This window comes from Camelus bactrianus, chromosome 13, assembly GCF_048773025.1.
Source record: "Camelus bactrianus isolate YW-2024 breed Bactrian camel chromosome 13, ASM4877302v1, whole genome shotgun sequence".
Lineage (NCBI taxonomy): Eukaryota > Metazoa > Chordata > Mammalia > Artiodactyla > Camelidae > Camelus > Camelus bactrianus.
In genome coordinates, this window is record NC_133551.1 from 39,963,584 (window position 1) to 39,990,463 (window position 26,880).

The 26,880-nt window shown below is 43.1% G+C and overlaps 1 protein-coding gene across 2 annotated transcripts; it reads right to left on the bottom strand.

The window, feature by feature from the left end:
• Window positions 1–3,768: 3,768 nt before the first annotated feature.
• TTC4 (tetratricopeptide repeat domain 4) lies at window positions 3,769–25,944 on the bottom strand. 2 transcript variants are annotated; one of them, XM_010951739.3, is made up of 10 exons: window positions 25,729–25,941; window positions 25,012–25,129; window positions 24,072–24,233; window positions 20,336–20,413; window positions 18,795–18,919; window positions 14,898–14,984; window positions 12,258–12,475; window positions 11,588–11,669; window positions 6,376–6,458; window positions 3,769–4,308 (listed from the first exon to the last, which is right to left on the bottom strand). In XM_010951739.3, the coding sequence occupies exons 1-10, from the start codon at window positions 25,837–25,839 to the stop codon at window positions 4,206–4,208; spliced, it is 1,167 nt and encodes a 388-aa protein (XP_010950041.2). In that variant the 5' UTR covers window positions 25,840–25,941; the 3' UTR covers window positions 3,769–4,205. The 2 variants fall into 2 exon arrangements, with proteins under 2 accessions (XP_010950041.2, XP_045370225.2); XM_045514269.2 differs by lacking the exon at window positions 24,072–24,233 and having other exon boundaries at window positions 25,729–25,944.
• Between the last annotated feature and the right edge of the window lie 936 nt (window positions 25,945–26,880).

The window sequence follows — 26,880 nt, forward strand, 5'->3', positions numbered from 1 at the left end:
GGGCCACTCAGCTAGTGAGTTGTGGGGCTGGAGTTGGAAGGCAGGCAGCCTGGCTCCAGAGCTGATGGTCTCGCCACTGCACCCGCCTGCCCCACAGCGGAACTGTGTCCGGGATGGCTGGGCTAAGGAGCCTGGAAATGGAGGGAGCCGAGGAGGTGGTAGGGGGCTTGACTCTGAAGGGCCTTGAATGCCACACCAAGAGTGTTATGAGGGAACGGGGAGAGAAGGTGTGGACAGACTTGCTTGTTGTGGCTGGTTTCTCTTCGCTGGAGCAGTTCCAGCCCAGACTTAGGTTTATGACGCCTACTCAACAGCATGACCCTGAAGGCAGGGGCTGCCTGATGCTCTTTGGCCTTGATGCCCTGCCCTTGGTGCCAGTTAAATGTTTGTAAAGCAAACAGAATAAAAGGAACACAGGAGAGGAGGCAGGTGGGCTCTGGAGGGAGATGCTTGGGTTCAGATCCTGGCTCTGACACTCACTGGTGAGGCTACCTGCCCCCATCTCCTTATTTATAAAATCAGGTCATAGACCTGAAAATGTGGCTGCTAAGTGAAATGAGAATTCAGGTACACGGTTTGCGCAGTGCCAGAACTCGGTGTTGACAGCCAGTCATCTCCCTGCCTGTTCTTGTGCGCCTGCCAGCAGTGTTTCATCAGGGTGGCTTAAGGGGGTTTTGTCCCTTCACTCAATTCTCCAGCTGCCACCCCAAATCCAGAGGTAACCAGAGTGGAGGGTCTCCTCCATCCCTGACCCTGGCCTTGGGAAGGTCCACACTCCTCTTGCAGGGGAGGAGGGGCCCTGGGATGGTGTGAAAGGCTCCGCCTCAAGTCCAGGATGCCTAGGATGCTGGTTTCTTGGCTGTGCCCTTGTCTCCCCTTCTCTGGGCCTAAGTTTCCTCATCTGTAAAATGAGGTGGGGGAGGGTTAAGTCCTTGTGGGGAGCTCTGACTTGGCTCTGCTAGAGTTCCATGCTCGGGCAGGTGGCCACAGAGGCATTGCATGAGGGCCAGGCCCACAGGCCCCACTACACACATCCACCTCCAGGGCCACCTGTCCCCAAGCCCTCAGGCCCCGCCCTAAGAAGAGTGTCTAGGGCCCTCCCCCCATGCTCCTGGCTGTGCTCAGCTGGGCTGGGCCACCCACCACTGCAGGCAGGCAAGGCTGGACCTGGCCTTGCACTCCACAAGGGGGTGTAGGCACAAGTGCCAGGCCTGTGGGCCCCACAGGGCCCCCTGCTCCTCACCCCAGCCAACTTATCCTAACTTCCATGGGCCACTCCTAAGTCTGAGCCAGATCCACGCTCCTGGCAACCCATAGATGATGGCAGAGCCATAGGCTGGGGAGGCCAGGAGACTTCCTGGAGGAGGTATAAGGTGGCCATGTTGGGCATGAGCCTGGGAACGCCTTTGCTGATGCTTGTGCCTGTGCAAGTGGGGCCCTGGGACAGGACTCTGGCTTTCCTTTTTTTTTTTTCCCCTAATTTTAAAAAATTGAAGTATAGTTGATTTACAATAGTGTTAGTTTCTGGTGTACAGCAAAGTGATTCAGTTTTATACAGACACACACATTTTTTTGCATTGTGGTTTATTACAGGATACTGAGTATAGTTCCCTGTGCTATACAGTTAAGACCTTGTTGTTTATCTACTTTATATATAGTTGTGTGTCTCTGCTAATCCCAAGCTGTTAATTTCTCCCTCTCCCACCCTCTTTCCCCTTTGGTAACCGTGTTTTCTTTGTGAGTTTGTTTCTGTTTTGTAAATAAGTGCATTTGTTTCTTATTTTAGATTACATATTATAAGTGATATCATATGGTATTTGTCTTTCTGAGTTACTTCACTTAGTATGATAATCTCTAGGTCCATCCATATTGCTATAATGGCATTATTTCATTCTTTTTTATGGCTGTGGCTTTTTTCTTCTTTTTTTCTCATTCATTAGTTTCCTCCTTCATTCTTCCATCCACTCATCAGCACACACCCTGAGTTCCCACTGTGTGTCAGGCCTGGACACTGAGTCCCCACCTGGCCCCTGCCTACTAAGAGCTCGCCCTCTGGAAGATTTACTGCAGCCTCTCTCTAACGCAGCATTAGTGACAGTTGGGGCCAGACAATTCTGTGTTGTGGGGACAGTTCTGTGCACTGTAGGATGGTCAGCAGCATCCCTGGCCTGTACCGACTAGGTGTCTGTAGCACTCCACCAAGTTGTGACAACCAAAAATGTCTCCAGATAATGGCAAGTGTCCCCTTGGGTGCAGAGCTACACTCGGTTGAGAGTCACTGGTCTAGTGCTACCAGTCTGCATGGGTGTGCCCCTGGGTATAGCTGAGTTAAGACCTGGTTATTGAATAATTACATGCCGGGCACTGCACTGAGCACTTTGCACACAGTATCTGCATAAAAGGGCTTCAGACACCTGAGAGGGGAACAGGGAATCATTTTACAGATGGAGTAGGCTCTGCACACAGTCCCTCACTCACAGTCAAAGCAAGTCAGCATCACCAGGATCCTACCTGTGGTCTAACAGACTGCCATTCCAAGTCCCTTCCTCCTCTATCCCACCCCAGCCAGAGCGGGGCAGGGCCTGAAGAGAAGGCGGAGCAGAAGCGGCTGAGGACCTGGCTGCCAGGAGTCTTAAGAAAGGGCTGGGTGACGGGGAGGAAAGTCACATAAGGACCACTCTCAGGTGCATATAGTTTTGAACGTACAATTTGCCCTCATCTGACATCTCACCCCAGCTCACAGTGTCCAGAAGGGGGCAGGGTAACTAGTCTGTGTTGCAGATGAATATGGCGGCAACTTGGAACCTGCTTTGTCCCATGGGAGCGTGGTGGCTGCTGCAGGAAAACCTGCAGCACCTGTCATGATTGCTGTGAGCCAAACGTGAGCCTCTTGCACAAAGTGCCGAGTCTAGCTGGTAAGTGAGAGAGGATGGCCTCAGCATGGCCTAAGCCAGGCTTAGGATGGAGGCTGGACTTCAGCTTCCCGGCCACAGGCAGGGGCCTGCACCTGGAAGAAAAGCTGCCTGGTTCTCTGTGAGTATTCCACAGCAAATTGCCCTTCAAAGACACAGCACCAAACCCCAAAGGAGTCTATCTTAAGGACAGCAGCTGGTTTCAGTTTAATGATGTATTAGTTAGCTTTGCTAGTAACAAACAACCCCCAAATCTCAGTGCTTATTACTACAACAAACATTTCTTTCTCATTCATGTTAGTCAGTGGCTGCAGGCCAGCTGCTTTAGCTCTGCTCCACGTGTCTTAGCATCCGGCAGCCAGGCTGAAGGAACAGCCCCTCTCTGGGAAACATGTTCTCCTGGCAGAGGGAAAAGAGCAGGAGCCCACCACACAATGACTCTGCAAGCTCTGTCTGGACACGTCCACTCACATCCTTTTGCATCAGGAGCAAGGAAGTACACTCCTCCCTGGGGAACGGGGTGAGCACTGCAAGGTAAGGACAGACAAAACCCTCCAGGAAGGAAGAAGCAAATAGCTGCAGAAAAAATACCACCTATGACAACGACTCAACACGCAAAAAGATTTTCCAGTTTGAAAGGCACAAAATCCTAAAATGTGAAAACTGGAGAGGAACTCAGAGTCCACTATCCCAAGTATGTCACAGTTCTCCATACTGCAAAGATGAGGAAAAGTGGCAAACTTTTTAGGGGTTCTGCACGACCCCAGTTTGTAGGTCTTTACAGATGCAGAAAGAGGACCCGGTTTTCCAGGCCCCATCTCACCCCACGGCATCCCCACCGAGCAGCCCTCTGTGCTTATGAAATAACGGGAGGCCCGAACCTCTCAGCTTTAATACCTTACAATTACATACATGGTTTGTGTATACATGAGGCCTCTGACTCCACAAAGGTTCAGAACCATGTCACTGGATCCTGAGTCAGCATCCACTGGCCAGTGTGCTCCTCAGGTCAGTTGCTGTGTTCTGGTCCCTACAGAGATGGAGGCTGGTGGTTGACACAGCTCACAGTGAGTCCAAGGAGATCATGACCAAGGCATGGAGTTTTGTATCAAAAGAGGAGAGTGAAGACCAGCTGGAACTTAGCACTCTGACCAGAAGAGGCTGCAGTTCAGGAAGTCAGCAGCAGCTCCCCAACCACGATGTGGGGAAGGCTTGTCTCCAGGGTGACAGAAATGATGTCTGGACTCCAGGCTGAGGAGGGGGAGGGAGAAGATCCAGGGGGGCCTGGCTTAGTCACTTTACCTGGCGCACCTTTCTCCCCTGGAGATAATTCCTGCAAAAAGCAGAGGATCCTACACAGACCAGAAATGCTGGCGTCAGGGCTTTTACAAAGTACCTGCAGTAAACACAAAAAAAGAAAGGGGTTAACTGAACTGCAATCTTAATCGTCCATGGATCATCCCAGTAACAGTCAAGGTGAACCTTTGGATATGAGTCAACATTAAAATGCAAGTTTAGCACATTTGTTTGGTTGTTTATAAATCTGCAAATGAGCATGACCCTCTCCCCCTTACAACCTTTGGGCCAGTCCTCTAGCATCATATCTGTCTGTCACTAAATGTGAAATAAAACAAGAACATGGTTCCATTCCTTCATTCAACAGCCAGAGCCCAGAGTAAGCGAGGCCCATGCTGAAAACACAGATTAAACTACAAACAAAAACCACCATCCATGCTCTCAAGTCCTGAGGGGAGAGAGAGAAGTAATCAATGACAGCAAGGCACAACTGTGCCAGCATTTGTAAGGTACAGTGTTAACCCAAGGGACGTGATTCCCTCTATGGGAAAGGGGAATCAGGAAAGACTTCTGGGAAGATGCCGTGTCTGCACTTGCTTTAATTTTTGGTGGGGCATGAGAGCGCAAAAGCCCGGAGGTGCAGGTCACTAGAGCATTTGCAGTTGTTGGGCATAAAGCAAATGGAGTGGGCAGGTCGGAGAGCAGGCAAGGCCGTGGCCTCCTTGGTCGAGAGGAATTAGCATCACCCAGAGGGCTTGGGTCTGGACAGGAGGCCTATATCTTGGCCCAGCACCCAGTTCAGGGTCTAAAGTTGCCATAAACCTGTCCTGGCTAGCCTCTTGCCTATGCTAGTCAGTTAAAAAGTAATAACTTCCAATGCATTTACACTTTCTGAGAAGCATGAAATTGGTTTTCCTCCACAGATCAGTCTGCTTTCTGTTTAGATTTCGCTCCCATTTTTGGGGAGATAGGGTAGAGTAGACCTCAGGCCTTTAAAGAATTCTGGGTAATTTGCTATAGAGAAAATGAATAGCTAAAAATTTGTCTATAAACTAGAAGGGAGATTTGAAGCCAGAAAAAAAACACTGCCAAGAGAAGTCATCGGTCGTATCTGAAGGAATCGTCACCCCCTGCCTGCCAAGACAAAGCAGAAGCACCAAGACCAGTGGGACACCTGCACTGAGTCAGTCGATAGATCACCAGTTCTCACCCCATTCTACCTCCTACACTTGCTTCCAATCCATCCCCCACATCATGCCTCTTTAAGTATACTTAAAATCTGCACATCACTTGGTAAATTGTACCTAAACACCCTTGTCTGTGGCTCCATATGCCCCCATCAGCATACAGTTCACGCCCCTTCGTAGGGCATTCAAGGCCTCTGCCCTTGGCCTTCACCCAGTCCTCCAGCCTCATTTTCCACCGCGCCCAACCACCCTCATTCCTCTAGCACATCAGGCTCTTTTAGCCTTAATGCAAGACATCTACTCTGCTCAAAGCTTAGGGAAAAGTAGCCCAAGAGTCAGCTTTAAGCTACTGAGGGCATCCCCTTACTGTCCAGGAACACCCCTCCTCCCAAGTTGAAGACAGACAACTGCTAAGTCCAACTGGCTGCCACTGTGACTAACAAAGGTGCCCTTTCGTGGCACGATCACCCTTCACAGTTTATAAGGGTTTACACTTTAACTCCTACTCTCTCAAATACCTGAAAAACACAAAGGCAAGAGTCATTATCCCCATATTAGAGATAAGGAAACAGCCCCAAGGAGGCAGCATGTGCTCAGAGTCGCATGGTCAGTAAATGATGGTGTTTGACTTCAAGAGCCAGTGTTCTTTTCATATAACAGCACTGGGGACACAGGCACCACTGGGAACAGAAGGGCCATCCTGGCTGTCTCTGGTACAAAAGCCAGGTAGCTTCTTCCTTCTCAGGCTCCTGTCTGAGGGTGTCGTGGCTGTGGTGCAAATGGCTGAGTTGTCAGCACTGCAGCCGTTTGGCCAGTGGCCTGCACCAGCCTCCACAGTTGCTGTCTCACGGTTCTGAGTGCGGGGAAGGAGGGAGGGGAGTACGAGGCAAACACTCAGCAGCAGATGAGAAGCTGGCTGGATCGCTGGGACGGTGCCCGAGTGTCTTCCCTGGCCTCTCAGCCTCAGGAAGGCGGCTCACCTGGGCTGCTGCAGCACTTGCAGCAGGGTGCTCTTGGGAGGCACCCGGTATAGTTCTGCCCTGGCCTCATCCTCAAAGTAGACCTACAAGGTGAACAGAGGAGCAGGAGTCAGATGTGAATAAAGGGCTTCAGCAGCACGAGGCGTGTTGAGGCCAAGTCTAGGGAAAAGGTAAAGAGACGGCATTATTAGTGAATGCCTCCTTTACAGAGTTGTGGAGTATAAAGCACTCAGTCCTCCCCTGTGACACTAAGAAAGGTAATACTGGCTCCATTTTCTGAAGACAGAGACAAGGCTCACAGAAGGAAAATAACTCACCAATTAAACTCAGCTAGTAAAAAGAGGAAGACGCAAGTCCAGGCCTAGGAGCCTTCCCTTCCCTAACATTCAGTCCTAGCACTATCAGGTGTGGGGAAGGAAAGCAACAGTGGCCCAGAGCAAGGGAAGAGAGACGTCCACACTGGGGACATCCCTGTGCAAGTATCAAAGCCCAAGCAGGGTGAGGAAGATGTCTGCGTAGGAGGGCTGCTGGTGGGTGAGGAGTGTCAGAGCCTGGACAGTGGAGGAGGGCTTCCTTGCTGGGGACCGGCCAGCTAAGGGTGAGAAGGGCAGACACTCACAGCAGGGGGTGGCCTGCTGAGGGGAGTGAGGAGGTCGTTCATGCAGGATGGCCGAGCAGTGTGGGGTGTCAGGGTGTATGTAGGACGAGAAGGGCTGCTGCCTGACTGGGGGAGTCAGGAGGCCAAGTCGGGTGGGAAAGATTCCCCATGGGAGAGGGGACACTGGTGGGACAGGAGGGGGATTAAGTACAGGGGACTGATCAAATAAATATACTAAAAATAAAAGAAGCCACGTTAAAAATATAGGAAGGGAGAAAACTGGTCCTGTGATGCAGGGTTAGAACTGGAGATACCAGTGAGAGTTCATGTTTTCATACACATACACACGGCCCTGGAGCAGTGAGCACTTCCCTCCCTCGCCTCTGTACTTACGAGTATACCTACTACTAGATCTTGACTTCTAAATACCGTTTTCCACTAAAAAGAACCAGGGTTCTAGAGCTGGGGCAAGGAAAGCACAATTTGAGCCTGGAACATCTTTTGACAGAAAGCAAGGAAGTGCTTTAAAAATGGAAACAAGTTAAAAGGACACAGAAGCAGATTTGAAGGCATTCCCACTGACCAAATCTGGGACAGTTTGAGCATAACATTCATAGTAATAGATTATAGCACAATGAATAAAATAGGAAACCATAAATCCACTGATATAAACAATTATGTTGAAGGTTCAATGAACAATAAGATACTTATATTGTTTCAAAGTACCTCCCTTATAAAATACTAATTACAAAGGGGAAAAGAGTAACTTTGCAGGAGAGAAGCCTGGCAGACCCCTACCTCAATCAGGTGATCAAAGTGAACACCATCAATAAAGGAATGTTTGAAATTATGTGTGCCTGACAGGATACAGGGAGAACACAGCATCGCTTCTGTGATATTCTGGTCAAATATGCATAATCCAGGTCATAGTCACAGGAAACACAAGACAAACCTACACTGATGGACTTTCCACAAAATAACTGGTCTATAATCTTTAGCAGTGGTAAGATCAAGAAAGCTGCAGAAAGACTGAGAAAGTGTACACACCAGCACTGCCACAAGAACACGCAGCAGCTAAGCACTGGATCTCAGGTAGACGGGCCCTGGGAGAGGACTCAATCTAGCTACAGAGACAGCCTGGAGGGCCTGTGTGACTCAGAGGGAGGCACAGAGCCCACTGTCAGCACATGAACAAAAGTAGCGGGTCCAGCTATGGCAGACATTGTCAGCGTGTGCACCAGATGGTGCCACAAGAACATGCAGTGGCTAGGTGCTGAATCTTGGGCAGTCGGGCGCTGGGCAGGAGTATGCGGTGATCATTTCCCAGTGGAAGCACCCCAGCTCCCCACAACTGAGCACCAGATCTGGGGTGGACGGGTCCTGGGAGAGGTCTGCCACAGAGCCCAGGTCCCAGGTGTAGCACAGCCACCTTGAATCCCACAGCCACAGGGCCCTGACCCTCAACCCCAGCCTATTCCACACCACAGGATGGTTTAACATACATAAATCAATCAATGTGATAAGCCACATTAACAAAAGAAAGGACAAAAACTACACACGATCATCTCAATAGATGAAGAAAAAGCATCTGACAAAATACAACATCCATTCATGATAAAAAGCTCTCACCAAAGTGAGTATAAAGGGAACATAACTCAACATAATAAAAGCCTTTTATAACAAACCCACAGCCAATATAATGCTCAGTGGTGAAAAGCTGAAAGCCTTCCCACTAAATTCTGGAACAAGACAAGGATGCCCACTCTCATCACTTCTATTCAACACAGTAATGGAAGTCCTAGCCACAGCAATCAGGCAAGAAAAAGAAATAAAAGTTACCCAAATTAGAAGGAAAGAAAAAACTCACTATTTGCAGATGACATGAGATTCTATACAGAGAACCAGAAAGTCTCCACACAAAAACTATTAGAACTAATAAATGAGTTCAGCAAGGTAGCAGGATACAAAGTAATATACAGAAATCAGTTGCATTTCTTTACACTAACAATGAGATATAAGGAAAAAAAGTTAAAAAAAAAAAAAAACCCACTTAAAATCTCATCCAAAAAAAAAAAAAAAAATACATAGGAGAAATAACCAAGGAGGTGAGAGACCTATACACTGAGAACTATAAAACACTGACAAAGAAAATTGAGGTGATTCAAAGAAATAGAAAGACATCCCATGCTCTTGGATTGGAAGAAAAAATGGCCATACTACCTAAAGAAATCTACATATTTAATGCAATCCCTATCAAAATACCCATGACATTTTTCACAGAACTAGAACAAATAACCTAAAATGTATCTGAAACCACAAAAGATCCAGAATTGCCAAAGCAATCCTGAGAAAAAGGAACAAAGCTGGAGGTATAACCCTTCCAGACTTCAGACTATACTACAAAGCTACAGTAATCAAAACAGCATGGTATTAGCACAAAAACAGATATAGAGATCAACGGAACAGAATAAAGAGCCCAGACACACACCCATACACCTACAGTCAACTAATCTGCAACAAAGGAGGCAAGAATACAATGGAGAAAAGACATCTCTTCACAGCAAGCGTTGTTGGGAAAGCTGGACAGCTACATGTAAATCAATAAATTAGAACACTCCCTCACACCATATACAAAAATAAAGTGAAAATGGTTTAAAGACCTAAATATAAGACATTACACCATAAAACTCCTAGAAGAGAACATAGGCAAAACATTCTCTGATATAAATCATAGCAATATTTTCTTAAGTCTCCAAAGGCAAAAGAAGTAAAAGCAAACATAAACAAATGGGATCTAATCAAACTTAAAAGCTTTTGCACAGCAAAGGAAACCATCAACAAAATGAAAAGACAACCTACAGAATGAGAGAAAATATTTGCAAACAATGTGACTGACAAGGAGTTAATATGCAAAATATGCTCATACAATTCAGTATTAAAAAAAAACAAACAACCCAACCAGATGGGCAGAAGACCCAAATAGACATTTCCCCAAAGAAGACATACAGATGGCCAACAGGCACATAAAAAGATGCTCAACATCACTAATTATTAGGGAAATGCAAATCAAAAAACCACAATGAGGTTATCACCTCACACTGGTAAAAATGGCTATCATCAAAGTCTACAAATAATAAATGCTGGAGAGAGTGTGGACAAAAGGGAACCCTCCCACACTGTGGGTAGGAATATAAATTGGTGTGGCCACTATGGAAAACAGTATGGAGGTTCCTTAAACAACTAAAAATAAAGCTGCTGTATGATCCAGCAATCTCACTCTTATTCATAAATCCAGAAAAGATGAAAACTCTAATTCAAAAAGATACATGCTCCCCAGTGTTCATAGCAGCACTATCTACAATAGCCAAGACATGGAAACAACCAAAGTGTCCATCAGCAGACAACTGGCTTAAGATGTGATATGTATACACAACGGGCTATTACTCAGTCATAAAAAAGATGATATATTGTCATTTGTAGCAACATGGACGGACCTAGAGAATATTATACTTACTTAAGACAGAGAAAGACAAATACTATATATCACTTATATGTGGAATCTAAAAAACAATACAAATGAATCTATATACAAAATAGAAACAGATTCACAAACACAGAAAATGAACTTATGGTTACCAAAGTGGAAAGGGAGGGGGAGAAGGATAAACAAGGAGTATGAGATTAAGATATAAACTACTATACATAAAATAGATGAGTGACAAGGATTTACTGTATAGCACATGGAGCTATGTTCAATTATCTTGTAGTAACTTATAATGGAAAATAATCTGAAAAAAATATATATATATAACAATCACTTTGCTGTAAACCTGAAACTAACATAATGCTGTAAATCAACTATATGTCAATTAAAAAATTAAAAAATAGTATGTACAAGAAAAAACATTAGTGGGAAAATTTGTGAAAAGTGAATGGAGTCTGAGGATTAGCTGGTACTAGTGTATCAAAGTCAATTTTCTGATTTTGATGATTGATCAGAATCATGAAAGAACGTGTGCTTGTCTGTAGGAAACAGACACTAAATTATTCAGGGGTAACGAGGCATCAGTTGGCACCTGACTCTCAAATGGTTAGAAGACAAATTCTTTGTTCTGTAAGTTGTGATTATTTTTTTCAAAATTACAACAATGGAATGTTATTCAGCCTTAACAGGAAGAAAATTCTCACATGTGCTAAAACATGGATGAACCTTAAAGACAGCACACCAAGCGAAATAAGCCAAATACAGGAGGACAAATACTATATGACTCCACTTACATGAGGCACCTAGAGTAGATAAATTCAGAGACAGAAAGTAGAAGGGCAGATGCCGTGGGCTGGGGAGAAGCGGACATAGGGAGTTACTGATTGATGGGTACAGAGTTTCACTTTAAGATGATGAAAATGGAGTCAGACGGTGGAGATGACTGCACAACAATGTGAATGTACTTAACACTACTGAACTGTGCACCTAAAAATGGTTAAAATGATATGTTTTATGTTCTGTATATTATACCACAATTTTAAAAGGCAGTGAAACCTCACTGCACCACCTGTCCCCACCCCCCAGCCCCTGCCAATTCCCACAGAAGAACAAAATAAAACTTCTCTTACCTCTAAATTATCAGGGCAGTATTTTTGCTCTAAATCCCAAGAGGGCGTTTCACCAAACATCACCATTAGATGATCAATAAACCTAAGGAGATATGACATGTACTTTCTGGGTATCAATAACTCATGATCTGTTTTCCCCCATCACAGTCCCCAGACATCAATCCACAGAGATATCAAGAATGTATAAATCATGAAATGCAGGCTTAATCCATTTTGACAGCAGTGCCCAAAATGTGTGAATCACTATGACATAGTAATTCTCTTTGAACTGACTGAGGATTAACAACATTCTTACATTTAGCCACATTCTAAGCATTAACCCTATGAAATCACATGTTAAAATGGATAGTTTTATGCTTTCTAATAAATATACCCTTCAATTACTATGCATGTACTACCTCCATTGAGTTCATCTCTCACCAGAGACAAGTACCAGTGCTTGACCAACACTGTACTATGGTGTTACTCAGCAAGAGGGTGAGACCGTGTCTGTCACTGCAAAGCTACTCAGTGAAAGGACAAATCAGCTATGTGATTATGTTAAAACCAGACTCTGTCAAACCCTCTCTATTCTCTTCACTCCTCAACCAAAAATCCACCTGTCTCTCAAGCCAAGGCAGCAGGGAAAAGCACACAAGCACGAGCAGAGGGTACCTGGGGAAGGAAGTACCTGGAGTCCTCGTGAAAAGCAGAGATGAAGTCCGACTGGGCATATTCCGGGTACAGAAAGAGCACAGGCCAGCTCAGTCTGCCCTGGTCATCCACACTCAGCCTGGCTCCGTAAGGGTTCTCAGAATTCAGCCCATTCAGGACAAGCTCACTGAGACCTTCTGAGGCTGAATCTTCATCCTCTCTGGCAGCTTCGGAGATTAGCCTGATGTTCCTAGCCTGGGTCAAAGGCAGAAACACGCACACACCACTTATGTGTGGAAGGATGCAAACCCCCATCACTAAAACAGAGAAACCATACCACTGCGAGCTCCCTGGGGGCCAGCTCTACACGTGATTCATCTTCATTATCCCCGAGGCCTGGCACAGAGTCGGCATCACTCGTTTAACTCCCCTTTACTAGGCATCTACCACATGCTAGACTGTGTCAGAGATGAGCTAGACATGGTAAAAAGTACAGCATAAAGTAAGAAGTAAAGCTGTGGAACTGCAGACCATGAATAATTAATTCAGCCTGGCGGTTGGAGGTGACTGGGGGATGCTAGGCCTTGAACAATGACTTTGAAAGGCAGAAAAATTGAGGAGCAGGGGTGTGGGAAGGGCATTCTACCCCAAGAACAGCCAAGGAACAGCATGTGCAAAGGTATAGGAATGATCATGAGTAGCATGTATAGAAATGGCAGATGTTTCACTTTAGCTAGGACATGGAATACTAAAAATAATGTACACACTGACTTAATCTTAACTGTCTCATGGAAATAAGGATAAATCAAAGATCTGAACAGTAGTCACCTCTTGGGTATGCTGGGTGGAAGCTCCTAAGGCTAGCACCCAAGGAGAAAATCATACAGAAGCAAAATCATCTTGATCTATCTCCTAAATCAGGGGTTGGCAAACTTTCCCTTAGAAGGTCAGATAAGAAATATTTTAGGCTTCACAGGTCGAATGGTCTCTGTTGAAATTACTCAATTCTGTCATTGTAGTGTAAAAACAACCACCGGTAACACATACACCAATAGGCAGGGCTGTAAGCCACGGCTGCAAGCCACGGCCGCAGCTTGCTGACCCCTGCTTTAAACCATTAAAATATAGTATATATAGCTTTGTGTATACTAGTGTTGAGAGTAATTCTTACATACACTGAAATTTGAGATACAGTTATGTTAAAGGAGAGAATCAAAATAAAGTCTGTAAGCAAATGTCTGGGTCGTCCAATATTCTACATTTCAGAAAATGACCAAATCATTCTAGAGTATTCCTTTCTCTTTAATTTGTTAATGTGTTAACAGATTGCTTGTTGTGGGGAGGGACCAGTGCAGTACATTTTAGTAATGTGTAGTTCTCAGAGTCAACAAGTACCTATAAATGGGTGCATAATTTAACTCAACAAAGAATGAAACCAATTCCATAGGTTGTCTTTTTGTTTTGCTTATGGTTTCCTTTGCTGTGCAAAAGCTTGTAAGTTTAATTAGGTCCCATTTGTTTATTTTTGCTTTTAATTTTATTGCTTGGTAGACTGCCCTAGGAGAACATTGCTAAGATTTATGTCAGAGGATGTTTTGCCTATGTTTTCTTCTAAGACGTTTATAGTGTCTTGTATTACGTTTAAGTCTTTAAGGCATTTTGAGTTTATTTTTGTGTATGGTGTGAGGGAATGTTCTAACTGCATTGATTTACACGTGGCTGTCAGCTTTCCCAACACCATTTGCTAAAGAGACTGTCTTTACTCCATTGTACATTGTTGCCTCCTTTGTCAAAGATTAATTGACCAAAAGTCTGTGGGTTTATTTCTGGGCTCTCTATTCTGTTTCATTGATCTGTATGTCTGTTCTAACTACTATATATAAAATACATAAATAATAAGTTTATACTGTATAGCACAGGGAACTATATTCAATGTCTTGCAGTAACCTATAATGAAAAAGAATATGAAAACGAATATATGTGTGTGTATATATATATGCCTGAACTATTAGGCTGTACACCAGAAATTGATACAACATTGTAAATTACTTCAATAAAAAACAAAATAAAATAAATAAAATAAAAAAGAATGAAACCAAGAACCTACCCTACAATCTCATAGCAGGTTTACCTCCCCTGTGAAGGCAAGGTTCAACAGGTGACGTGTTGGGTATCCAGATGAAAGCAAGATTTGGGTCAGACTACATTCATTTAAAACACAAGAAAGAGAGGGAAGGAGAGGCCGAGTTTTGTTGTTGTTATAGTTAGAGGAGCAGCATCCTAAAAATTCAGACTCCCTCAGGATGCGGTATAACACAGGGGCCAAGAGCAAGGGTGCAGCTCTGACACATATTAGCTGTGTAGGCTTTCTTCATCTCTGAGACTATGTGCTCATCTAGCAAAACAGGAGCAAAAAGACCTACTTCAGAAGGCTACTGTGAAGATTAGATAGTGCTTAACCCATAGCAACTATTCAGGATCTGTTACCTGACCAACACATGGACACAAGTGGGAGAGCTGACCGAACTCAGAGGGCCTGACTTGTCACACTGCTTCACCAAAAGCAGAAAGAAAATGAACAAATCATTCAGGTAAAGCATCCCCAGAAAGGTTGCCAACAGGCTACAGGATTAGTGGACTTCACAAGACCATAAATGCCTAAGGTTTGAGAACTCACCTTGATGGCCTGGAGTAAAGCCTCATTCTGATTCTGCTCCTTCTTTTCTTTCAGCTTTGCTTTCCTTATGTCTCTCTGTTCAGTTCGCTGAAAATGAAATTCAGATGCATCAGCTCCAGGGACCCTGCCTCCTCGTCTGTTACCCCCGCCTGATCCTAAATGACTATTTCTGATCTCTATTCAACCCAGGCTCCTGTATCAAGGGATACCAGTGGCTGGATTCAGTTCAATAAACACTTAAAAAGCACATGTCTAGGTGCCAGGACCAGTGGCAGCAGAAATGTTAAAATGTACAGTTCCCACATCCAAGGAGCTCACAGTCTACTGAGAGGGTCAGACACGTTAAAGGTCTGTTACATGTCACCCTGGTGGTGTGAACCAAGTGCTATGAAACACAGAGGAGGGAGTGACAGAATCTGCCCCACTGAGGAGGTGGGCTCAGATAGAAACTAGGTGAAAGAGAAAGGCATTCTTGGTTGAGGGAATGACATCAGGGCCTGTTTTGTTGGGTTTTTTCGTTTTTTGTTTTCTCAAAAAATCTTATATATCCTGGCTCCTCCCTTACTTATTCAGAACAGTCCCTCAGAGCTATCTGAGAGACTATATCTAGGCCTTAAGTCCCCAGTTAAGTCTGCTGAATAAAACTTAATTCTCAACTTCTAGGTTGTGCTTTTATTTTTTCAGTTGACAGTTCTTAGAACATGTTTAAAATAACTGGTTTAGAGGAGGGAGAGTACAGCTCAGTGGTAGAGTGTCTGCTTAGCATGCACGAGGTTCTGGGTTCATTCCCCAGTACCTCCACTAAAAATAAACATCTAAACCTAATTACATCCCCCCCAAAAAAATAAATAATAATTTAAAAATATAAGTAAATAAGTAAAATAGCTGGTTTAAAGTCTCTGTCTGTTAAGTACCATGTCTGGGCTTCCTCAAAGACAGTTTCTACTCATTTCCAGCCCCCACCCCGGGTATGGGCCATGCTTTCTTGATTTTTGTAATATTTTGTTGAAAACTGCAAACTTAAAATAATATATCATGGCAACCCTGCAAATCACATTCTGTCTCCCCTCCCCAGTGTTTGCTGTTGCTGCTGTTATTATTTAGTGACTTCCTTAAACTAATTCTGTAAAGCCTGTATTCTCTGTTGTGACTACTAACGTCTCCAGTCAGTGAGCTTAGTGGTCAGGTAATGACTGGACAGATTTCCCTAAATGTCTGAAGCCAGAGAGTGTCCCAGTCTTTGCCAACGGGCAGTGCATGCTGGGACAAGCCTTCGACAATCACCCTAGCAGTCAACTGTTGGGCCTCCATCTTCACTTCCTGCTTACACAGAGCTTCCAAAGCAGTCAGAGGTGAGAGCTCAGGACCTTCTTAGATCTTTACTGAGCACACATGTGACTGCCTAGAGTCCCAGGAATATGCTGGAGCTTTTCAAAGCCCCTATACAATCTCATTTCCCAGCTTTTCCTTTTAAGATTTCTGGTAAGCCTATTGTTTGCTTCAACAGTTTTTCACTGACTCAAGCAGCTGCAACCTTAAATAACTGCCTTGAATTGTTTTTAACAAATGCCTCCCACACCCACCCTCTGTGAAAACACTTCTCATACTGGGATAGCTCCAAGATGGGTCAAATAAAAACAGCTTATGAGTGGGGTCTCCTAGGGAACCACCAGATGGTCAAATAATGACAGCCCTCTGGAGTGGGGCTTTGAAGGAGCTCTAATCCTGTTCTGCCTCCTCTGGTGGCTGCCAGGCTGCTCAGTTTCACTATGATTGTGGGCTGTTGGCTTTCAAGGCTACTAGGAGGAGATGGGAATAGGGCAAGTTAAAATGCCACAAAGCTTGCTATTCTCGTGAAGGTTCAGCCATTTTTCTTGAATGAACACTCCCTAGACTGTTGCAAGCCTTTGGTTCATTTCAGAGTTCTGAAAAAGTCAATTCTGACCATTTTTGCCAGTTTTCCATTGACTTTACAGAGAAGAGAATTTTTGTAGGTCTTTAGTTGACTGTTTTTGCTGACGTCACCTTTCTTTACTGATTTCTTTATCTACTTATTATATCAATTACTCTGAGAGAGGGATGTTGCCATCTCCATCTCTCTGTACTTTTGTCTCTTCCTTCTTTGAGTTGTTAACTTTTTGCTTCATGTACTTTGAAGTTCTGTTATTAGGTACATATACATTTAGAATTATTAAATATTCTTGATAAACTGACCTTTTCATCATTTAAAAAAATGCCTTGCTTTATCTCTGGTAATACCCATAGCCTTGAAGTCCATCTTGTTCAACATTAAGATAACCATATGAGGTCTGTTGCTTACATATTACAAGCACATGTGAATCCAGAATCAATTTATACTCAGATAAAAGGGAATAATCCTGACACTCAGCAAGCAATGTCACCTATACCTAGGTCAAGCTTTTGGACCCTGAAATCTCTCTTTAATTATGCCTGTGCTGCAGGACCTAGAAGCTTTCATTTAGCTCCCATAAGGGCTTTTCTGTGGTAAGCTTAGCAATGGCCTTCCACAGTAGCCCTCTGGACACTCTCTCCTATATATACCATTTTTAGAAATTCTGGCTCACACCCAGTTACTTAGGCTTAGAATTCTGTTACTGAGCCATGTGGGTCTAGACATATCTATTTTTCTACCACTTCACATGACTAGAATGACTTTGACTAAAACTTATCCCTGTTCAGGGCCATCTCAAGGCTCCCTTGGCACTGAAAATTTCCATTCCGTAGTATAAGCAGTGAAGAGAGACCTGGACAAGGAATCAGAAGAGCTCAAGTCTTGTTCCAGGTTTGTACTGAACAGACATGTGAGGCAGTAGTGCACAGGGACTGAGAGTGTGGACTCTACAGCCAGACTCCCTGACCCTGAAGCCCAGCTTCGCCAGTTGTGTGACTTAGGCAACTTCCTGATCTCTCTGTGCTTTAGCTACCTCACTAGTGGAAGGTGAATTAGAGTACTGCCTACCTTACGGGGCTGTGTGTGGTTTAGCTGGATTCATATAAGTAAAGTTTTTTAAACAGCACTGGAACATACACACAGTAAGTGCTATCTACGTGCTGGATATTATTTTTGGTAGTGACGGTAGTCTGTTATTATTGTTTTTATCATCATTGTTGCTATTATGTGCCAGAATGTAGCATTTCATTAGCAAGTTATAGGTGTCGATGCCAGGAGCTACACAGTATTACAGAAGCTTAAGGTTTTGCTTAAACGTTTAACTGTCCTTTCCCCTTCTCTCTTTCAATAACTTTACTCAGTGTGCATACTAGACTATGGCAATAGTCTATTTAGTCAAATCAAAATAGCCACAGATTTATCAAGTCCTTACTAATGTCAAGAAATTTGCTAAGAAATACACATACACACACACACATTCTCTCTCTTTAATCCCTATAAAAACCTTTTGTATTATGTTCACTATATTCAAAGAGGGGACTTGAGTTTCAGAAATATCAGGAAGTTGCCCAAGGTTATATAGATCTGTTTTCTCCCATCTGGAATGTTCTCCCCCACATCCCCAAGCCAAGTAAACTCTTGTTCAGTCTTCAAGAGATTAGACTCAAGCATCACATCTCTCAGCAACCTCTGCTACCCCCATTTCTGCCTTGCTTTTGACCAGGGCAAAGTTAAATACCACTACTATATATACTATATATTCTTCCTTGCTTCTATCATGTTATAACTATTTATTTACTTATTTGTTTACTTATCTGTATCCCCCAGAGTCCCAAGGGTAGGAACTGATTTTGGGTTTTAAAGGAGAAAAAGTTTACAGTGACCCAAGACACAATCTGGGTAATGCTAATTAATTAATTAATTAATTAATTAATTAATTAATGCTAATTAACAAATGCCAACTGGGTACTGGTTTTGCCACCAACCTTTAATCTGTCTGCTTTAGCCCTCATCTCCAGAAGCTTCTTCTCTGTGGCATCTATTTGCAGCCCCTCATCGCACCAGCTCACAGCCTCCGCATAGTTCTTCAGTTCCAAATGGCATAAGGCACCTGTAGAAGCCAGCACCCTTAGTATCCCTGGACAACATGCATGGAAAGAGCCATCTTTGAACAGGACTCCCCACCTCAACCAGCTACCAGCCAGCACTCTGAAGGGAAAATGCATGACAAAGCCCCTTGTAGTGCATTTCCCAGACAAGGAAGAGTATTTTTTGTATCTTAGAAATTCAGTTCAAAACTCCTGTAAGCCTGGTGTCAAGGACTATTAAAGAAGGGAAGGCTACAGCTTAGTGACAAAGAACATAGTCTTTGGAATCAGACAGATTGGGGCTGGAAATCTGGTTATCATTTACCAACTACACATTAGACAAAGAACTGAGCAACCCTGAGCTTCAGGTTCCTCATCTATAAACAAGAGTAAAGCCCCACTCAGATGACTTTTTTTTAAATGGAGAGAAAAAATAGAATTTGCCTCAGTTATTCATAAAAGCAATAGCAAGACCAAAGACACTAGGTCTCTCCAAAAATTGTTCCTGATGGCTACCAGTTTAAGCTGCCTCTCCTTTAATCATGTTTTTTCCTCCAGTTAGCCTCTTTGAACTTTCCACAGTATTTAAAAATAATAGAACTGTAAGGGCTTAGATGTCAACAGAATCCAACCTCATCTTCCAGAAGTGGGCAAACTGATACTCAGAGTGGGTGTCTTGCCAAAGTCACACTGCTAAGGTAAAATTGACAATTCAATCAAGGTATTTCCAGCTATGGCCAATTTCACAGGACTACAGTCAATTTACTTGCCCTTCTTTGTTTAGTACTTTCTCTGCCTATAGCTGAAGGACTTAACCCCCTCCCCAACCATGAATACTTAAGGAAGCATAACTTTGATAAAGCATTTTAAGTTAATCCATGGGGATATAGAGATTAATATGTGATGAATAAATTAAAGTTTATAAAGTAACTTTGAACTTCTCAAAGAAAAGGTGAAGTACAAAAATAATAAAAGCACTATCATTACCTAAAAAGGTCAGGCTACAAGAGAAAAAAATAATCTGGAAACATCTCAGCACTCGTGTTATCGGCAAAAATCCCATAACTTCTCTTTTAATTAATATTAACATGGCATTTGAGATCTTGCCTTTCAATCAGCTAATTTGGAAAAAAAATTCCAATGTGGCTTTTGGAACTGCTTTGTTTTAATTAATTTTACTCTTTATTAATTTAAATCGAGTAGTTTCAATTTCTCCACAAATTCTTAAAACACAGAGGGTTGGATTATTCTGTGGGGAATTCTTTTAAAAATGGCATGTTGCTATTGATAAGGACCAGGAACTTAATATCAAGATTGCAAAAATAAGGTGACTTCATTAGTATCTTAGCACTTTTAATACCAAAGCTTAAAACATTTCTGGTGCAGTGTGTGCCAACTTTTCCATAATGATAATCATACTGTCACTCTACAAGACTTACCTCTTACTACTGCTTTGAGATGGCAGGGTTTTAGTTTTCTGGCAGCCGTTACATCATTGAGAGCAGAACGAAAATTGCCTAACAAAACACCATTTAGTAAAAGAGAAAACAAGTTTTGAGTTCAGATTATTTCCCAAATTTTGTGTGTGGAAACAAAAACACTCTTCTACAGTCTTGGAGAAATATAAACCAGAGCAATTGTTTATGGGAAAAAAAAAATAGTTGTGCTCATCAAGAGCCTCGGAAATGTTTGTAACATCAGGCAACCCACTGAACAACTATAAATGGCTAGTAAGCACATGGAGAGATGCTTAACATCACTAACGACTAGGGAAATTAAAATTAACATGAAACTGGTAAAAATTAGATACCAGTAACATCCAATATTGGTGAAGATATGGGAAAAGGGCACTCTATGAGTAAATTAGAGAGCAAATTGGCATGGGCTTTGTGTATACACTTTGACCCAACAATACTCTTCTAAGAATTTATCCTTAAAAATGTTTGTAAAATTGTGCAAGGATAAATGTAAAAGCATGTTAACTGAAGCATTACTTTTAATTGTGAAAAGCTGGAAATAACCTAAATATCCTCAATTCAGTAATGATTAAATAAATTATGGTAACTCCATACTACTGAATTCTATGTAGTCATTAAGAAGAGTAAGATAGATCTGGTTGGCTGGAGCCCAGCAGCAAGTGTGAGTCAGTCAGAACCTGCTTCCAGGATCCAGAGATCCAGAGAAGCTGGGGTCAGAGCAGGTAGCTCCTCAAGAGTTACTGATATGAAATGGCTGAGAATGGAAAAAACTGTGACCAGAGACCTATAGCAATGAACAAGGAACAATATAATGGAACTTCACAAACGTGTCTTCAGTGAGTGAAAAGAGAAGGGATCAGGAAAAAAGGCAGAATATTGTCCTGTGGAGACAGCCACTCATTACCTTCCAGTATTTTTCTCTGGAAATCCTAGTAATCTTGAAGGAATGGACCTCAGAGTAAAGAGTTTTCCATTACCTTTTATATAAACCTAATTTACTAATTTTAGAAATCTTCAACAACTTCCTATTCCCTGTCACCTGCTCTATCAAAATGAATTAAATTTAGAACGTTATAGGAATAAAAGGGTAAGATAGAGTTGCACGTAAAAGGCACAACAGGATGTGTTAAGCGGTGGGTCAATGTGTAGAGAAGTCTATCTTTGTAAAATAAACAAACCAACCAATATAAATATACAACATATATACACACATATATATTTGTAAGTGCGTTTTAAAAAGGTGTGCAATCATACACGCTGGTTATCCAAAGTAGGAGGCATGAGGTAGATTTTCACCTTTAGTTTATCCTGTAAATATTACTTAATTAACAGTTTGGTATTTACCTACTAATTTCACTTCTAAAACCCTAGCCCAGGGGTTAGCAAAATTTTTCTGTAAAGGGCTATACAGTAAATATTTCAGACTTTATAGGCTACATATGGTCTGTTACACATTCTTCTTTGTTTTACAATCTTTTAAAAATGTAAAAACCACTTTTAGCTCACAGGAGGCTAGGGATCCAGATGTGGCCTGTGAGCCAGTTTGCCAAATCCCGCTTATCCAAAAGAATAATTAGAATTATTGGAAAAACTTTATTAATAACTTTGTTCATTTTTGCATTACTTAAAAAAACCTAAAAGCAGCTACATACTCAACAACAGCAGAATAGTAAAGGAAATAGTGTAAAGAGTGGTATATCCATATGATGCATCTTTATGCAACTATTAAAATAGTATTCACAAATAATTTAATGCTAAGTGAAATTGTTTATGTTACAAAATTAAGTGAAAAGAACTAAATACAAAATTGGAAGAACAGTATGATCTGAACTATGGAAAAAATACATATAAAAGAAATCCAAAAACTTCTGCTTAAGGCAGTAGACTGAACACGTGCATTTAACTCTACCCCTACCACTCCCCCCACCCCAAAAAGCCATAAACCCACAGAGACAAGAAGAATGAGAAGAACACAGAACACATTTTAAAGCTGGAAAACAAAGAGACGAGCTAAATGACTAATCAGGCTTGAGAAAACTGAATTCCAAGCCAGCAGAGGGAAAACTCAAAAGCCACCCGAGCTGTACTGCAGAACCTACAAAGCACTCAGGACTGAGGAATCGACAGCACCAGGTGCCGCTCCAAGTGTGGGTGAAGGTGTCTTCCGCTTGGTGTATTCTGAATCAGAACTGATTCTGCATCCTAATCCTAGCACTGTGTACCCTCAGATAATTCATTTGACTACATTTATTATATTTACTACAGTTTCTTACTGTGATAACTAGGGATAAAACTGTTAACCTCACCTATCTTACATAGTTGCTATGAGGTCAAGAGGGAGAAAAAATGTGAAAGTGCTTTGGAAGCCATACCAGTGACATCACTTAAGGAATGTTTCTGATTATTATGCATTTGCTCCTCTGGTATAGCACACACACGTTTTCTTCCTTGCAAGGTGCTTTTGGTCTTACTAGCCCTATACATGACATTCTTTAAGTTCCCCCAGGACAGGAACTATGTAGGTCTTGTTCACAGTGCAGTGCCTACTACACAGGAAATGCTTTATATTTAGTAATCGACTAAGTAAATGAATGAAACTACTTTAGGGAAAAGTCAGGTCTTACTCATTTCTATGATGCTAGTGCCTAGCACAGAACAAGAACTCAGTTTGCTGAATGAAAAAAATGTACTCCTCCAGAAGTTAGAAGACTGGGTTTTTAGTACAGGTTTTGGCACTAACCAAAAGGTCCCTCTCTGGGCCTATGTAAAATGAGGGGGCCAGTTAGCTCAAATAATCTCGAAAGTTATATACCACTCTTATTTGGGGGATTTTATAATGAAACAGGCTAAGGGAGAAAACACCTGGAGCAGATTACAACTGGGGAGAAACTCCGCTCAAATGGTGTTGAGTCCCAACAGGCTTAGTCCAGCCAGACTGCAGGCTTATTCCCTGCCAGCCCCTCAGAAATGCCTGAGGTCATTCCCTGGTCCTCTCTAAACTCTGTGATAAGAAACACGGGTCTAACATGACCAAGACTAGTCACCAGCAATAATGCCACCCAAATAATCAGTGTTCCCCAAAGTCATGTCTGCAGAACAGCACTCCATGTTAATAAGTGTTATCTGCAAAGGGGGCTTATGAAACCTGTGAATCACAGGGTAAGGTTCTTTGCTGTAGGTTTTCTCAGTGTTAACATACTAATGTGCACTGCAAATCTCTAATGAAGAAGCAGCCCTTTCCAAATTTACTTGTCCAAAGAATATTTTTTACTTCAAATGTCCCACAGAATACTCTGAGAAATTCTCCCCTGGATTAATAGTTTCTCTCACACAAAGAACTCTATTGCCTTAATTCTTCTAGCACCCTTGAAAAGAGGCTAAAAGGCCAGAAAAAAAAACCTTTTGTTTTGAAAGCGTAGAAGCATTTTGGCTCAAAAATCCGAGATCATACCAACTCATGTATTAAGGCATTTGATGTTACTTATTTGGTTCAGACAGTAAGAATTACACAATCTACCTGGTTCCTCTTTTCATGAAGTCTACCTAAAACAGAGTTCAATTAGAGTAAACTATCCTTGGTTTCTGGGATAAGCAGCCCCTCTTCCTCTGACACTCTCAAACCCTCCACCAGCCATCATATAATGGTTTTTATCATATGCTAATTTTTTAGAAAGGACTAAATAATGGAATAAATTACCCAGATAGTACTGTGCTGCCGCCCGGTTGGTATAAAGAACAGCATTCAGCTCAGGGTCTGCACATTTCTTCTTTAATCCTTCGGTATATGAAATCACAGCTTTCTTATAGTCTTTTTCTTTAAAGTAATCATTGCCCTCATCTTTATAGGTCCTGGCCTGTTCTATAGAGAAGAAACAATCACTATTTCCTATTTTTTAAAGGGCTTGTTAAAAATAAATTCTAAATCATGCAATAATGTAACATATGATAAACCAAACAAGAAACCAACAGGATAAGAAAACTTAAAAATGCTATAAAACTGGGTATTAACATGGAGAAATAAAGTTACATGTACTTAAAGCTACAATCAATTCCAAATATCTTATAAGGTAGATTATTAAGTGCTTACCAGAAAAAAAAAAAAGTATAAAGGAAAAAGTATACTTGTCCTAGCTCTTGAAGAGAGGACTGGGTTTTTTTTGTTTTTTGTTTTTTGTTTTTTTTTTAATTACTGAAGAGGGGAAATTACACTTCTGCTATTGTGTATGTTGTTCCACTCCCTGGAATGCAGATTTCTCTCCTCACCCTAGCAAGAGCCTACAAAACTGTTAGAATTCAGTTCAAACTGCTGATCAATTGAAAGCCCACTCCTACCTCCCCCACCTTTAGTGTTTCAGCAGCACCTAGTATATAGCTACATGTTGGCTCTTATCACACACGTTTGTCCTGATTCTTTATGACAGTTTGGCCTATCCACTGGTATGTGACCTCTGAGGGCAGTCTTATTCATGCCTGTATACCCAATGCCTAGCATTCAGTAGGTATTCAAGTAAGTATACATGGGATAAATAGTGACAAGTGAGCTCAGGCTAACTACTACTTGTTATCAATCAGAACATTTCTGACTTTATCTCAGTTCAACGGAGGATCAAAACAAATGTCAAAGTCATTGAAGATACCTTCTGGAGATCGCTCTTCATCAAAAATAATTGACTGGAGGCAAGCCAAGTCAGGATTCTCTCTGGGATCAATTTCTGATGGCGCTTTCTTCATAAACAGGGGGATTTTTTCAAATTCCTGGAGGTTGTTAAGAGAAGAATGAACTATACGAATAGGAGTTTCCACTAAGTAGCTCCAGTTCCATGTCTCTATATTAAAAGTTTTCTTACTCATCATGATTTGCAAATCATCATGATTGAATATATCTCTCCCCATTCAGGCCTCAGTCTCCCATTTGTAAAATGAGAGTGTAAGATAATAATCCCTAAAGATTTTTCAGTTCTCACATGCTTACAGGAGTGGTAGTAAATTGAGCGCTCACATGTTCCTAGCACTTTACCCACCCTCTCTCTTCAGCTTCCCCACAATCTTCGGAGACTGGTGCTACAGTTTGGGGAATTTTACAAATGAGACGACGGGCTCAGAGAAGTGAAGTAACTGACCCAGTATCACAGCCAGTAAGTGGTGGAGTCACAGGTTTCTGACTCCAAGACCTGGACACCTAAATGTACTGGCAGCTTAAGAAGACCTTCAAAACCTGGAGGCCGCTTTTTAACACTCAAGTAGAAACCACCTATCCGCTGCAGCGCCAGAGGTCGGGGGTGAGGGACGTGTCTCGGCCACAAACACACACACACACACACATACACTCGTGCGGAATCCCTGGGCCCGCCCACCTCCTCCCACTGGTCCTCATGGAAGCCGCCGCGGTAAGGCTGGCTCTGGAACTTTTCCAAGAACGAGTCCATGGCGTCGGCGGCGGCGGCCTCTGGCTCGGGCAGCTCCATGTCAGCCCCTCCGCGATCCAGCCGCAGCCCAGACCCTGAGAGCAGCTCGGCAACTTCCGGCGGCGCTGGTGCCCTTCCCTCAGTCTTCCGGGCCGCATCGGTCCGCGCGTCTGGCGTTCCGCAGTTCTGGGGGCGTGGCCGACCCGACTCCACCCCGCCCCGCCCCCTCCTTCAGCAAGCGCCTGCCCGGCCCCGCCCTCCCCTAAACTGTGCCTCAGCCCCGCCCTCCCGAATACTCGTGGTCGTGGGTAGGCCCAGTGCCCTATAATACCCCACTATCACTTCGTTCACTCATTTGTTCACCGTGTCAGTCTACAAATAACTTCCTAAGCTCCTTCCGTGTTTCAGGCCTAGTCTAGTTGCTGGGTGTACACTGCTGGGCAAAGCACGTAAAACCCCTGCCCTCTAGAAGTTGATAAAGTAGAGGGAAGAGACAGACAGTAAAACAAGTAAGATGTGAGAGTTGGTCAGGTGGTAGCAAGAACTATGGAAGAAAAGTTTTAAAGAGGGTGGACAGGCATTCAAGCAAAGAAAGAGGCCTGGGATTGGCCAAGGAGTGTCTGGGGAAGAGCATTCCCCCATGGAGGCAATAGAGAGGGCCAGGGGTGGGGGATGGGGCAAAGAGTGTGAGTAGAATGTAGGTGGAAGGGATAATGGGCCCTGATTCTTAGGGCTTGGGTTGGCCTTTAGAGTGCAATGGGACCTTTTGGAGAGTTTTGAGGAAAGAAATGATGTGCTCAGACTAGTCTATTTCTGAAGTTAACCACCCTTACACCCAGCCCCCACAGCTGAGATGGAAACAGGGCCTCTGGGCCAGGTGTGCCTTCCGGCAGCCGCTGGGTTGCCCAGCAAATGGCCGTGGGGCCTGAATAAGGTGCTACAGTCTTGGGAACTCACAGCCTATTCTAGAGGGAAAAGCAGACAGGAGAAGACCAACCTAAACCCGGGCTGGTCACAAGCCTGCACAGTGGAGGCACAGAGGAGTGCCTGTTCCCTGCGGGGTTCAGGGAGGTTTCACAGAGGTGATGCAGAGCTAAGAGC